The sequence below is a fragment of the Podarcis liolepis genome (assembly GCF_965112155.1).
Source record: "Podarcis liolepis genome assembly, chromosome: 2".
NCBI lineage: Eukaryota > Metazoa > Chordata > Lepidosauria > Squamata > Lacertidae > Podarcis > Podarcis liolepis.
This window is the reverse complement of record NC_139555.1, coordinates 4,136,884-4,152,578: the sequence shown is the minus strand read 5'-3', so window position 1 is coordinate 4,152,578 and position 15,695 is coordinate 4,136,884. Positions and strand designations below refer to the sequence as shown.

General features: G+C 42.9%; 1 protein-coding gene across 11 annotated transcripts in view; it reads left to right on the top strand.

Annotated features, from left to right (window-relative positions):
- Window positions 1-15,695, top strand: part of R3HDM2 (R3H domain containing 2) — a 130,644-nt gene that overhangs the window by 78,468 nt on the left and 36,481 nt on the right. For 7 of the 11 annotated variants that reach the window (XM_083486316.1, XM_083486314.1, XM_083486311.1 and 4 more), the window contains exons 7-12: window positions 249-308; window positions 6,937-7,077; window positions 8,004-8,112; window positions 9,577-9,672; window positions 12,781-12,812; window positions 12,920-12,973. In XM_083486316.1, coding sequence (XP_083342442.1) covers window positions 249-308; window positions 6,937-7,077; window positions 8,004-8,112; window positions 9,577-9,672; window positions 12,781-12,812; window positions 12,920-12,973 — 492 coding nt within the window. The remainder of the gene's footprint in view (window positions 1-248; window positions 309-6,936; window positions 7,078-8,003; window positions 8,113-9,576; window positions 9,673-12,780; window positions 12,813-12,919; window positions 12,974-15,695) is intronic. The other 4 variants (XM_083486309.1, XM_083486308.1, XM_083486313.1 and 1 more) reach the window with 1 other exon arrangement.

Sequence of the window (15,695 nt, the reverse complement as noted above, 5' to 3'; positions counted from 1 at the left end):
TCACTGCACCAAAGTGAATCCACCTGAACAGGATTGGTCTACTTTTAACTTGCTACATCTGTTCTGCATCTGCCAATGCAGGTTGGGTAGTGATATCTTCAGTGCTGAATTACATTGAACTTTTTGATTAATATTGGAGTGGAGGAGGATATTAATCTTCAGATTTTTCAGAGACAATTGTATAGCCATTTGTGCTCTGAATGATTTTTCCTCTCCTTTTCTCCCTGCTCTCTCTCCCATCCTCCAAGGGACAGAATGATGCTGCTAAAATTGGAACAGGAGATTCTGGAATTTATTAACGATAACAAGTAAGTAATGTACTGGTCTGTAAGACAGAGTGACTTAAAGACTGATTTGTTTGAGAATGTTCACTAATTAAGCTGCTGATTTCAAACAATGCTTAGAAATGTATACAGTATTTATCTGACACATGAAGGCTGCCTTTATATAGAGTCTGTCTAGCCCTGTGCATTCTTCCTTAAATGACTGTGACTACCCCCAGAGCAGGGGTAATCAATGTGGTGCCCTCCAGACATTGTGGACTCCAACTCACACCCTCCCTGACTGAAATCCTATCACCCCTCCCATCCTATACTGTCTGAGGCTGATGGGAATCGTATTGCAACAATTTCTGAAGCATACCTTGTTGGCTATCTCTGCTCTACGGCTGGAGTGGCTAATCTGTGATCCTTGAGATGTTGCTAAACTACAGCACCTCAGTCATTGTGGACGGTGGTCATGGGTGGTGGGAATTGTAGCCCCACATCAGCTAATGTGCCACAGGTTAGTCACCCCTGCTCTGGTATTGGATTAGAACTGTACAATATGAAGAATGTGCAGCTACCCTCTGTTTCCTTTTCTTCACCTCTTTCCCAGTTACTGTTATTAAGTTTGCATGAATGGTGATATCACATGGAGTTTCCTTGCTCTCTCTCACTTGTGAGATGTGTCTCATAATGTCATGCATTGAAATTTCTGGAGATGAGAGAAGGAGGAAGTGCTGGGCTGCAACTTTAACAACCATAGACATGATGATGATGATAAAGCGTGTTGCGGGTGCATGTGCTCAACCTGTTCTACTCTTCACTTTTCTTCAGTGAGTGGGAGGGTATGAATGGGGCTTGTAAGCACATTCAGGCGTTGAGTGGGTTGGAACATTGGGGGTGAGGCCAGTACATGGATGCATATGTCTTCATGCATTCTATGAATGCCTGAACCAGGACTCAGGTGTTATCTGTATCATCTTGTTCTGCCTTCAGTTAGAAGTCCTTCTCTAGTATTCTCTAAATGGGAATTCCAGGGTTTGAAACTCTCTCCATGTCTACCAAAAGCACATTTTTTGCCAGTGAGCTTTTTCCAGATGAACATGAGCTTCAGTCACAAATAGAGACATCTCTGAGTCATGCTTCTCTACCCATAACAAGCTTGCTCATGTTCAGTGAGGAAGATATGCAAGATTGCTGGTGTAGGGTTGCATAGAGTTGTAGAGTTGGAAGGGAGCCCAAGGGCCATCTACTCCAACCCCCTGCAATACAGGAATCTTAGCTAAGCATGACAGATGGCCATCCAACCTCTGCTTAAAAACCTCCAAGAAAGGAAAGTCCATCACCTCCCGGCAGAGACCGTTCCACTGTCAAACAGCTCTTACTGACAGAAAGTTCATCCTGATGTTTAGTTGGAATCTCCTTTCTTGTAACTTGAATCCATTGGTTTGTGCCATACTCTGCAGAGCAGGAGAAAAGAAACGTGCTCCATCTTCCATATGGCAGCCCTTATGATATTTGAAGATGGCTATTTTATCTCCCCTGAGTCTCCTCTTTTCCAGGCAAAACATACCCAGCTCCTTCAAGTGCTTCTCATAAGGCTTGGTTTCCAGACTTGATCATCTTGGTTGCCCTCCTCTGTACATGTTCCAGCTTTTCAACATCCATCTTAAATTGTGGTACCCAGAAGTGGACAAGGCTTCCCTAATCTGCCGCTTATTTCTATGCTGATATACACAGTGGGAGATCAGCATCATGCTTAATAACACCCACTTCATATTTGCAGAAACATTTGAAGCCTTGGATCAGAAATATAGGCAAATATATGTTGAACCCATACATTTAGACATTATTCAGTGCATGAGCATCAGGTTACTCATAGGACTGGGGCCTATAGCTCACTGGAAGAGCAGAAGATCTCAGGTTCAGTCCGAAGCATCTCCACGAAAAAGGATCTTGGAAAGGGAAGGGATACTGAGGTAGACCTCTTCCTGCCTGAAACTTTGGAAAGTTGCTGCTTGTTTAAGTAGACAATTATTGGAAAAGATGGTCACCAGTGCTCTAAGCCAATTCGGCAGTTTCCAGTGCCTTTATGTTATGGGGTTCCAATTGCATATCATGTGCAGGAGTCGAACATCTGTAATGCTCTTGAACTTTGGAGCCTAGGTGACCCAAAGGCCTTGAATATCCTATAACTTAACATTGCTAGGAAAACCAAAATAAATTTTAAGGTGAAGGAATCATTTTGCAGTAGTTTTTTTCTGAATGAAAGTTTGTAATGTTGATTCCTCTTCTGAAAGTGTAGGTCATATTGGTGGTTGCGTATTCAACAGGAGGCCCTGGTTTCTGGTCCTGGTAAACAGGGGTGGTCCAGGACCCATGGCGTCTCACTCTACAGAGGGACCTTCTGAAACAAGGCCCATTATTTCGTATTTGACCAGAGCTGTTATGTCTGACAGATTGGAAGCTGTTCCGCTCCGGCTGCTACACCTGGCTTTTTCTGGCAATGTCCTGCTTACTTTTCTAGTTTTGGGTGCCACTCCACTAATAGGGTGTATTCTACTATGTGGACAGTTTTTCTTTTGTAGGGTCCAGATATGGGAGTTAATCCTCTGTCAATGGAGGTTTCAGACTTCCTTGGTTTCTTAACAGTCAGATCTGGATAAAGGACTTAGTGCCTTAAGAAGGAGTTTTCTGCTCTTAGTAGCATTCTGTCCAATTTAGGGGGCTGTCCTCTATCTGCTCACATTTTGGCTAAACCTTTCATGAAAGGGGTTGCACTGTTGGCTCCCAGGATAGTTCATAGATTTCCTACATGGGATCTTAATTGGGTCCTAACAGGGTTAATTGGCCCATTTGAGCCTATGGATTCTTCTAACTTAAGGTTGCTTACCTTTAAGACAGTTTTCTTTGTTTCCACTACTTCGCTGAGATGGATTTCCAAGTTGGGTGCTCTTTCCTCTGACCCCCAACTTTGTTTCTTTCATCTGGATAAGGTAGTTCTCAAACCTGACCCGGGATTTATCCCTAAAATGAATTCCCTTTTTCATATATCACAGGAAATGGTTTTGCCTTCCTTCTGTCCTAATCCCTCTTGCCCAGAGGAGCGTATTTGGCATTCATTGGGTGTGCATAAGGCCCCGAAGCTTTATTTAGATCAGTCGGCTCCATTCCACAAGTCTAGAGGGTTTCCTTTGATGGTACATTGTAGGGTAGTAAAGTCTCCAACTCTCCATCGGACCATTTTTCATGTTTATCAAGCAATTGGCAAATACCCCCCTTTAGGGATTATTGCTCATTTCTTGCTTGGGGCAGCAGTCTCAGTGGCGTGTAAGGGAGGTTTTTCAATAGCAAATGTTTGTAGGGCTGCTACATGGGCCTCTCTCCATACTTTCATTAAGTGTTACAAAATTCTTCTGATGCAGCCTTTGGTTGCAAGGTGCTGCAGAGAGTAATTCCACAGGGATCTGGAGGTAGAGGAAGCCCTCTCAAACTTTGGGATTCTGCTCTGGTATATCCCTATCAGGAATGTCATCCCCATAGACCTGGTAAAAACGGAAAAATTTCTTACCGTGAATTTCAGTTTACAGATGGGGACGACAACATTCCACCCTCCTCTATCTTCCTTTGGTTCAATGCATTACAGCATGGGTAGGCAAACTAAGGCCCAGGGGCCGGATCCGGCCCAGTTGCCTTCTAAATCCTGCCTGTGGATGGTCCGGGAATCAGCGTGTTTTTACATGAGTAGAATGTGCCCTTTTATTTAAAATGCATATCTGGGTTATTTGTGGGGCAAAGGAATTCGTTCATTTTTCCCCCTTCAAAATATAGTCCGTCCGTCCCCCCAAGGTGTGAGGGACAGTGACCAGCCCCCTGCTGAAAAAGTTTACTGACCCCTGCATTACAGCATTTGTCACCTGTAGTGGTCGCAGTTGTTCATTGATAGATTGATATGGGGAAGAATTTATACCTTTGGCATTGCTGCCTAACCTAAGGTTACCAGACGTCCCTGTTTTCCAGGGACAGTTCTCGGATTTACAAATCAGTCCCCATACAAAATCCATTGAAGCTAAAAGTGTCTCTGGATTCATTGAGAAAAATCTGGTAACCTTAGCCTAACCACATGCTTTGTGAATGAGTGTCCTTCCTTTCTAGGTCTGTGCACCATTTATTTGGCTGGTGTACAGGCGCCCGTTTAAGGGTTGAGGTGTTTTTCCGCTGTGCTACTTGGTCTGGAGAGATGGGATGACTCCTCCCCTCTGGAGAGGATGTTGCAAGTTGAAGACCCTGCCTGTCTCCAGTAGGGGGAGTCATCTCTATCAGGAATGTTGTCCCCCTAATCTGTAAACTGAAGTTCATGGTGCCTCGCAAGACGAAAAGAATTCGTTCCGCGAGTCTTTTCATCTTGCGATATTTTTCGTCTTGCGAAGCACGGTCCGTCGCAACTGCGCCTCTTCAAGCGGCTTTTAAAAAAAAGCGCAAGACGTTTTCGTCTTGCGAAGCAAGCTCATAGGGAAATTCGTCTAGCGAAGCAACGCAAAACCGAAAAACCCTTTCGCCTAGCGAGTTTTTCGTCTTGCGAGGCATTCGTCTTGCAGGGCACCACTGTAAAAAATTCTGTTTTCTACTGTGGGACCAGCCAACAACAGGTATTTCCAAATCTCTCAAATCTTAGGGAGTTCGAGATGAGGGCACCCTCACTATGGAAACAATTAAGTTTCCATAGCTCTTTCACTGGGCAGTCTTGAATATCTTCAGCAGGGGTGTTAGAGCAAGATTGGGAAGGGTCTCTGACTCCCCATTAACAATACAAGTACAGTGGTACCTTGGGTTACAGATGCTTCAGGTTACAGACTCCGCTAACCCACATTTGCTTCAGGATGAGAACAGGAATCACACGGCGGCAGCGGGAGGCCCCCAGTTTCAGGTTAAGAACAGACCTCCAGAGCGAATTAAGTACTTAACTTGAGGTACCACTGTAACTCATCTTATATGAAGGGTCAGTTATGGGGGGTCAACATGTAAAAGCAGAAATGCCAGGAGTCCGATGCCCTTTTAAAATGTGGGGAGGGGTTATTGGGTTGTTGTTTTTATTTTGGCTATATACTTTGTGGTTTATATTTTTATTTTGTTCTGTGAACCACCCTGAGACCTCTGGGTATAGGACAGTATATAAATTCAGTAAATGATAACAACGACAACAACTGCCCATATGCAAGATAGAGGGCTGCTTGCTCGGCTTTGGATAGGAGACAAGGGCTTATTTTACTTAACATGATCATAACTTGGAGTGTGTAGGTGGTGAAAATAAATAATCAGAGAGAAGAAACCCAATCTCCATTTGTTTTCCACCCCCACCCATGCACAACTGTAATCTTGGGCTTCCCCAGCTTTGGGAATGTGGCACGAGAGCCCTGGCAGAGTCCCAGAGCCCCCTTGCCCCCTTCCCAAAGCCTGGTAAGTGGGAAAGAGGCAGGAGGGTTCCGTCCCAAAGGCCGGCACCTCGCTCTGACGCTGACAGACCTCACTGCCTTTCTAAAGCCAGGGAAGCTTTGCGCGGGGAATAAATAAATAAATGGAGAGTGGGTTTCCTTCTCTCCCCATTTATCTCTTTATTTTTCCTGCACAAAGCTGCAATCATGTACATAAAATAAGCATAGGGTGTGAGTTACCTGTAGCAAAAACGAAAACTTCCCCTACCTACATTAGGTTGCTGAAAAAGAATTCTTGGATAGGAGGATGGACTGATTTTTGGTGTGGATTTTTGTGCGAAAGCTCTTGTCAGCTAGATTAGGGAACTGATTACAAACTCCTGGACTGAGCCTGTGTTCAGAGGCATTCTGTTTCTAAACTCTTAGCATATGTCTGCTTGACCTAGTCATTGCTTTGCATTTGGCTGTGGTTGGTAGATCCCAGGCTTCTAGTATAAAACAAAATAGATCCCACAAGTCTGAGGTCTGCCCACTCCTGTTGCAGATGTTCAAGATTGTCCAGAAAAAGATTTAGGAGTGCCAGTTAGCAGTCTATGAAAAAAACAGTTTGTGATCTGTTAAATTCTTATTCCTATACTCGGGTCACAGTGAACTTGCACACTTCTGGGGTCTCCTAGAGGTTGAATCTTAGGTTCTGAATTGCAATAATCAAATGTTCCAATGAAAACATGTGTCTTGGGTAGGATTCAACTAGATGGTTGGGTGTGCAGAGTGGGGTCCGCCCACACGCTTGGCCATTCCTCCCCGACTCCTGTGTCCCTCCCTGCACCTCCTAAATCTGCTTTATAGGCTGGGGGAGGACCCAGAACAAGTTAATTGAAATGTGGAAAAGTCCAATTGAACGCCCCGATTCGCACTATGTTGAATTCAGCCCCTGGCTTTGTTGCGGAAGACAGTATTCCAATAAAGAGGTTCCTTAGGTGCTTCTGTTTTTTTACTGTGCCCCTTACATAGCAGTGCCAGCAGTGAAGTACTCTTTTTTACAAATTACAAGTCATGCTCAGTTGCAGATAACCCGAGAGTCTGTGGGCTTTCATGTTCCCTTGCTTTCATTTCAGTGAGACTAGGTCTGCCCTAGGCCCTAGTTTAAGATAATGCTTGCTTAAATTTAAGAGTGTGTCTTATTTTCTCTTCTCTTCTTCCCCCCCTCTCCATCCCCATTTGAACTTGGCTGCTGTCAGCAATCAATTCAAGAAGTTTCCCCAAATGACCTCCTACCACAGAATGCTTCTACACCGGGTTGCTGCCTATTTTGGCATGGACCACAACGTAGACCAAACTGGGAAAGCCGTCATTATCAACAAGACCAGTAACACGAGAATGTAAGGCAAGAATGGGTTTAAGCCACTTAGTGGATGGGAGGGAGGGAGATAAAATTAGTAAAATTAATACTTATAACTTATATATCTCTTTGGGGTGTTCAGAGCTCTTCCCATATGATCTCAGTAATGTTTACAGCATTTGTGTATGTCAGGATAGTATTATTATTTTAATTAGGATTGGTATGTGAAAAAATCGCTTGCTCAAGGTTTCCTGTTGAGTTCCTGGCAGATGTGAGATTTGGATTGGCGGCTTCCTGGTTGCAGCTTAGTCTCTACTGCACTTGCCTTTGCTATTTTTTTGTATCCTGCTCCTTGTTTGTGAAGGGCAATGATCTCTTCTCTTACCTTTTTGGACCATTCTCTTGACTTAGGCATATTTCTAACACGCAGCAAAGCCCTAGCCAGTCCAGGTATTTCATGTGTTCCAGCTCAAGCACACCTGGTACAACTAATGAAGCCCTTGATTAATTGCATCAGGTATGCTTGAGACAACACCTGGTGTATTTGTGAGACTGGAGAAGCCTGTATAAGTTGTAATTTCAGCTGAATTTGGGGAAACCACTTGAAGCATGCATTGTTTTGAAGTATTTCAATTGCTTTTGTTTGTTTTGCTCATTGCAAACAGCTGAAAGTCTGTAAATTTTGATAATGAACCCAATTTGCAATGGGTGTTGAATAATTTCGATTGCAACTGTATGCCTTTTTTAGTCCTTTCATTTCCTGTCCTGGTTGATAGGGGTGATGAATGCATTCCTCTGATACCCATAGCTGTCAACGTTTCCCTTTTCTTGCGAGGAATCCTATTCGGAATAAGGGAATTTCCCTTAAAAAAAGGAAAAAGTTGCCAGCTGTGCTGATACAGCATTCAGTCTCCTTAGTTTTTCACCACCCTGCCTCATGAAAGCTCATTTGGCTCTTTATTACAGCCCTGAACAAAGGTTCTCTGACCACATCAAAGATGAGAAGAGCTCTGAGTTTCCGCAGAGGTTCATCCTCAAACGAGATGACACCAGCATTGATCGAGATGATAATCAGGTGAGAGAGGTGCATCTCACACTCCTGAAGTCTTTGTGTGATGTGAATGCCAAGGGCTCTCTTGGGGCTTATGTGCACAAACATAGCAGTTGTTCTGCACTAGGTGTCCAGTTCTCTCTATAGAGCCCTCAAACAAAGGGGAGAAACAAATTTGCTGAGGTGTCCTATCATTGCATACAGATCAGTGCACCATACGGGAACTATGGGAAATTCAACAGCTTATAGAGCTGTGTAAAAAACTGCTTTCTAAGTCCTTGGGGACTTAGAAGAAGTTGGATTTGAGGTGGGTAGCCTGCCGGTTGATAGTTGTTGCTGATTTGCTGAGGAAGGGCGCTGTAGAAAAACGATGTAGTAAGTAAAATTTTCATTGCACAGGAGCATAGGAAAATACCTCACACCATCTAGTCCAGTATGATCCATTTAATCTGATTTGTTCTGCTCTGACTGGCAGCAGCACTCTTCCTTACCACTTGTTACTTGGTCCTTTTAACTAGAGATGACAAGACTGACCCTGGGACCTTTTGCATACAAAGCACATACTCTGCCACTGAGTTTTTCTACAGACATGCAAGAGAGCCTAATAGCTGCCTTGTTGTTTTGCCACATTTTAAAGTCATCACCATGGTAAAACCATAGGCTAGGATGAGGGAAGACGCATAACAAATCAGCAAGGTGTGATGGTCAGCACACAGAATTGAAACTGGGAGTTTTCCAGTGTTGTTTCAAATTCAGCCTCAACAATTGGCCTTGTGCAGGCCTTTATCCATGTAAAGTACCCTTAACAGAAAGCCAACAAATGAATAGGTCTACAGGCTTTAGCTGGTGTAACTGAATTAACCAAAACCTCACTTGATTAAGTCATTGGTAAGGACCAGTCTTCACTGCGGGGGCTAAGAGTTAAGAGCAACTTTTGTTTTTCAAGGTTTATTTTTGTTCAGGTATGCTATCTGAATAGCGAATGGAGAAGTAAATAATATTTTAATCTTGGCCTTTCCTCCTAACAAAGAGGGGTAACTTTTAATGTAAATGGGGAGGCGACAGATGTCACGATGAAAGCAATGCAGTTTGCATCATCACCTTTTTGTGTAGGTGTGCCTACCTGTGGTGTGGACTGCATGTTTCAGAACAGTGGGAATTGATTGATGTTGGCTGATTGTGATACTCAGAAGCAAAATAATTCCCATTTGTACTTTTCAGCAGCAGTGACATCTTACACAGAATTTCCTAAGTTAACTCACTCAGCTCACTGGAAGTGATGCTCTTAGTTCAAAAGGAAGAGTTGTGCCAAATGGAATGTGCCTCTGGAATGCAAAATTTAGGTAGCAAATCTGTGCACCATAGCATTGTGTCAATGTGATCCCCCCACATGCTTATAAATCAATTCTTCACTGCATACTTTTCCTTGCTGCTGTGGTGAATGTATACTAAGGTCTTAACTAAGATAAATTCTGTTTGTCAATCTAGATCAGAATCCCACTTCAAGATGGACGGAGGAGTAAATCCATAGAAGAGCGAGAGGAGGAGTATCAAAGGGTTAGAGAACGCATATTTGCACGAGAGGTGAGCATGAATACCATTTTAAAAAATCCTACTCCTACATGATCTTCTATTCTAGTTGTCTAGGTTCATGCCTATTTAGCTTCAGCAGTGTTGTAGCATTGAGTATCCACAAACAATTCGTGAGCTCATAGAAATATAGACTTAATGAAGCTGTCTTTTTCATTAGGTTTTTCTCATGCATTACCATGAGTTCTAATCTGATTTTAAACAGTTTATCCTTTTCCTATCCAGTCACCAAGAAAAGGTACTATAGTCCAGCACTGTCAACATTTGCCTTCAGTCAGGGCTGTGGATATCATTGCTGCTGTAGGCAGAAGTTGTTAAACATTCTGTTTATTCATTTTAAAATAATCTTGTGTTGATTTACTATCAGCACTTAATGGATTTAAAGGAATTTGGTGCTTTTAAATGCTGAGCAGTTAGGCATACCAACCATGTTGGGCAAGGAGCTTGAAATTCATTTTGAATGGTCCATACTGAATTAACATTACTTAACTAAATGATTAACAAAAGGGGGAGCTCTCCCACGACTTGCGGATAGCTTCCTGAAGCCTGGAGAGCGAGAGGGGTCAGTGCGACCCCTCTCGCTCTCCAGGCTTCAGCGAAAGCCTGCATTCGCCCCATAGGACGCACACACATTTCCCCTTCATTTTTGGAGGGGGAAAAGTGCGTCCTATGGGGCGAAAAATATGGTATGCTGAAGAGGATTCCAAGTTATAGGTACATACTCAAAAACAACAACAACAACAACAACAACAACTGTATTATTTATATCTTGCCCATCTGGCTTGGTTTTCCCAGCCACTCTGGGCAGCTTACAGCACATATAAAAACATAGTAAAATGTTTAAAACATTAAAAACTTCCCAATACAGGGCTGCATTCAGATGTCTTCTAAATGTTGTGTAGTTCTTTATCTTCTTAGCATCTAATGGGAGGGCGCCACTACCGAGAAGGCTCTCTGCCTGGTTCCCTGTAACTTCACTTCTCGCCATGAGGGAACCTCCAGAAGACCCCTGGAGTGACTGGGCTGCAGCTGTTTAGGGCTTTATAGATCAGCACCAACACTTTGAATTGTGCTCAGAAACATACTGGGAGCCAGTGAAGATCCTTTAGGACCGGTGTTATATAGTCCAGGCGGCTGCTCCCAGTCGCCCGTCTATCTGCCACATTCTGTATTAGTTATAGTTTCTGAGTCACCTTCAAAGGTAGCCCCATGTAGAGCGCATTGCAATAGTCCAAGCGGGAGATAACCAGAGCATGCACCCCTCTGGTGAGACAGTCTGTAGGCAAGTAGGGTCTCAGCTGCCGTACCAGATGGAGCTGGTCGACAGCTAACCTGGACACAGAATTGACCTGTGCCTCCATGGACAGCTGTGAATCCAAAATGACTCCCAGGCTGCATATCTGGTCCTTCAAGGACACAGTTACCCCATTCAGGACCAGGGAGTCCTCCACTTCCACCTACCCCCTGTCCCCCAAAACAGTACTTCTGCCTTGTCAAGATTCAACTTCAGTCTGTTAGCCGCCATCCATCCTCCAACTGCCTCTAGACACTCACACAAGACATTCGCTGCCTTCACTGGTTCTGATTTAAAAGAGAGGTAGAGTTGGGTATTATCCGCATACTGCTGAACACCCAGCCCAAACCCTTGATGATCTCTCCTAGAAGCTTCATATAGATCAGGGATGTCCATCCGGTCGACCGTGATTGACAGGTTGGTCCCCAGGTGAAACCGGGGTGGGGAGCATCTGGCTTTGTCCTTCATTTGTGCATGATTGCAAAAATGGAAGACAGCTATAGCTGCTGGGCTTACTACCTGGTTAGGGATTTTTTTTGCTCGTCCCCTCCCCAGACCGGCAGAACCATTGCTTTCCCCCCTAAAAAAAGCTCAGCAACTTTGCCCCCCCCCATGGGTAGATCATTGCTAGTTGTTTTTGGGGGGAGTAGATCGCAGTCTCTCGGGAGTTTGACGTCCCTGATATAGATGTTGAAAAGCATGAGGGAGAGGACGGAGCCCTGAAGCACCCCACAAATGAGAGCCATGGGGTCTGAACACTCATCCCCCAAAACCATTTTCTGTACACAGCCCAGGAGGAAGGGGTGGAACCACTGCTTAACAATGCCCCCAGCTCTGAACTACTCTAGATGGTTCAGAAGGATACCATGGTCAATAGTATCAAAAGCCGCTGAGAGATTCAGCAGAACTAGAAAACTGTGGTGGAAATATCCACAAATGTCCACAAATAGAACTTTTTTGGAAGGAAGTTTTTAAAGAGATACCTCAGATTACAGCTCAGACAATCCCATTAACTTTGTCTTTAGCCTTACTTAACTTACATACTTCAGATAAAAACCAGTCAAGAAGTAAGGAATTAATTACACATTTATGAACAGTTGCTAGAACAGTAACAGACAGAACTTGGAAAATCTTGCAATTAATGAATATTGGCAAACAGCCAAAATGGAAATGTTGTTGCAAAAATTGAAGATGGCAAGGATAAAGGGAAAAAAGGAGATAATTTTTACACTGTGTGGTATGATTCTATGATTTTATTAAATATTCAAATGAAACAACACATGGATGAGAAATACCTGTAACATATATTACAATATAGTGTAAGCTGGCACTACTCATTAGCTCACTCCTATTATTCTGTGTTTTCCAAGCTGATTGGTTGTAGAATTAATTGAACTGATTTACTGTAATCACTGTAAAACAATATACAGTAGTGACCCATTTTTTCAGCAATGTCATACTTTATGATTTACGTCTGTACAATTTTGTAACAGAAAAAGGTTTAAAAAAAAGAAATTTCTGATGAAGGACCTGATAGATCCAAAACATATTGGATTATAAATTATTGGGTATAAAATAATTTATTCTACCCCTTTGCTTTTGCTTCCTGCTCCCCTCCCCCTTTGCATGGGGTTTCCCTCTTTTATTGCACTTAGTTGCAGTTATGGGGATATTTTAGCAGGGGATCTTGAACTCCTTTCTTTTTGAGTGCCTAGATGCCTCTTTATTTCGGCTTGCCAGGACAAATATCTTATGAGAGCTGTTCTTTTTGTTTCCATTTCCAATTGTGTGGCTCTGTCTGCTGGTAGTCTGGCCAGAACGGATTCCTGAACGACAGCAGGTTAGTACAACTCATGCATGCATGCTTCCTTCCATCTTCAGGCTTTCTTAAGGGAGAGAGGATCTTGAAACTCCATAACAATGCTTTTCTTTGATGTTAACCAACAGACTCTCCAAAGAAGGCTTTTCTTCTAGCTCTCACAAAAGGCGGCAGATCTTTAGGTACCTCTGTGTGATTTCTTGCATACATTTGTCTTGCAGAGCAAATTCGCACCATGCATGGCTGCTTGTGGAGTCCTTCAAATTGTCTCATCTTTTGTAACATCACTTTGTGTCCAACCTCTCCCACACACATGCAAACACAGATAAAACTAAAACACTGGTGTATTCAAAAGATTGCTGGTGTCCAAGCGCATATACTTAAGAAGTAAGTTCCACTTATTTCATTCTAGCTCACTTTCAAGTAAGTGAGCTTAGAACTGCAGTTTTATGGAGGCTAGGCATGGGGACTGGATGCAAGAATTGGGAATATTTCAATCTGGATCCAGCCATCTTCACCATGCATTGAACCTTTATGAGAATAGAGTCTTGCATAATCTCATGGAACATTTGGCTGTCTTGAATCCAAGGATGGGGAACCTGTGGCCTTCCCAGATGCAATTCCCAGCATCCCAAACTCATGAGCCGCAAGTTCTCCATCCTTTTTTTAACCTCGTTGTGAGATTCATTTTCTCTTTGAATTATTTGTGGGTAAATAAAGGCAGGGATGCGGGTGGCCCTGTGGTCTAAACCACAGAGCCTAGGGCTTACCCATAAGAAGGTCGGTGGTTCGAATCCCCATGACAGGTTGAGCTCCCGTTGCTCGGTCTGTGCTCCTGCCAACCTAGCACGCCAAAAGTGCAAGTACTGGACTTAATGGTCAGGGGTCCTGACCTAAAGGCAGCAAGACATTCTATGTTAGCAGAGCATCTGAATGAGCAATCTTTTATTGGGGGAGTGGTAATCAGAGTTTTCCCTAAACTTCAGCTGCTTAGACAGAAAAGACATCAAGATCTACCTCTTGTCCTCTCCTAATGCTGCAAACTGATAAAAATGGCTTTTCAGCGGGGTAGATCTTAAAAAAGATGTGAAAGTTACTTAATTCTCCATTCACCCTTCAGTACAACAATATGTTATCAAGGGCTAGCTTAACATGAAAGTAATTTAAAATGCTCCTAGGTAAAGGAATGTCAGGGCACATTTCTTGATCAGTATCAACAGAGTTCCTACATTTCTGGCCACAGAACAAGAGGCAATTCAGTGCAATATTTTTAAAATCTTAATGATCCCTTGAAGTCAAACTATCCTTATGTAGCATCACTCAGACTGTGCCCCATGGATCAGACTTCCTACTTTGCTGCCCTTAATGTATGTGCAAATCTAACTAAAGCAAGAGCTCAGCACAGATGAGGAGTTCATGTACAGGCATAGCAGCTCCCCTCCAAGTGGAAGGATGAAGCTAAGAACATGCTCCAGGGGATATTGCTCAGCAGACAGCTTAGTGTTGAAAATGTTAGAACTTCTCCCCTCTTCTTCATTTCCAGTTCTGGTCTACGGTGGCTTATATGCAATTTGCCATTGTAGGGACAGACATTTCTTCACCTCATACCTTTTCAGCCACCTGGAGTCCAACCTAGCCATTTTTACATCTAAGAAACAAAACCTCATACTCGCGTCATATGTTCTCCCTGATGCACTGTCGTGCCACTAAATTTCCAAATATCTTAAAACACTGTACCATACAATGGTTGGAGATGAAACCAACTAGGCAGGCGTGTGTGTGTGTGACTCTGGTCTTAAATTTTATTATTAATAAAATAATTCAGGATCTGATCCATGATGTAAATATTGTTAAATTGATTGGAGACAGTGCCTAAATTGCTGTCATGTTCAACATATACATAAGTGAACAATTGCCAAAGAAATCCAACACAGTTACATTTTACTTCAAAAGAGGAAACTTCCCATAAAGCAGGTGATTGGTAAAAAAGAAGTTGAGAGGAAAAGTAAAGAGTCAGATCTCTTTGGAATGCTTGAGAATTAATAATAATAATTTATTAATCATCATTATACCCCACCCCTCTGGCTGGGTTTCCCAAGCTGCTGTGGGTGGCTTACAACATATCTAAAAACATAATAAAATTGTTCAAAGCAGCAATAATAGAAATTCAGCTAGAATGTATATCCCAATTTAGGAAAAGTACCACTAGGGTCTGGAGGATTCTGGCATGCTTAACAAGCAGCATCAAGGAAGAAGACTTTAGAAAATGAAAGTCTTGTCCAAATGAGGAGACCAAAACAAGAAAATAACTGAGAAATGCAAGCCGACAGGACAGAATGCAAAAAAAGAATTGGAGGAGCAAATCACTAAATGAAAACAAATGCAATTAGAAGTGGGAACTTGGCCAGGGAGGTGGTTGGATCTTTGGACAACAAGGGAGTAAGAGAGTGCTAAAGGAACTGAATGAATTCTTGCACCTGTCTTCACATTATAGGAATCATGTTAAGAGTACAAATAAACTAAGCTTCCTGTTAACTTGTTCATTCAACATTTCCTGATCTGACTGAGCCCTTCTGCCCAAGTACTCAATACAGCACTAGGCAAAACTGTGTGTATGTGTCTAGAGGAGTGTCAGAGTAGTTAACCACGATTCCATCTGTGTTAGCAGGAAGCCAGTCAAGCTGGGAGACAGATACAGGCCGGTGTACCTGATATTCATTTACATTATTAGATTTTTTAGCTGCCCTTTACCATAAGGTCCCAGGTGTGTAACAGTAATGAAATATTACAATTATAAAACAATCACAACCACAAAACAAGAAAAGTTTAAAAACAGTTCCATTCCATACAGTTCTTTTTTTCTAGAAAAATAGGTGCCGCTACTCACCATGAAGTTGTTCCCGT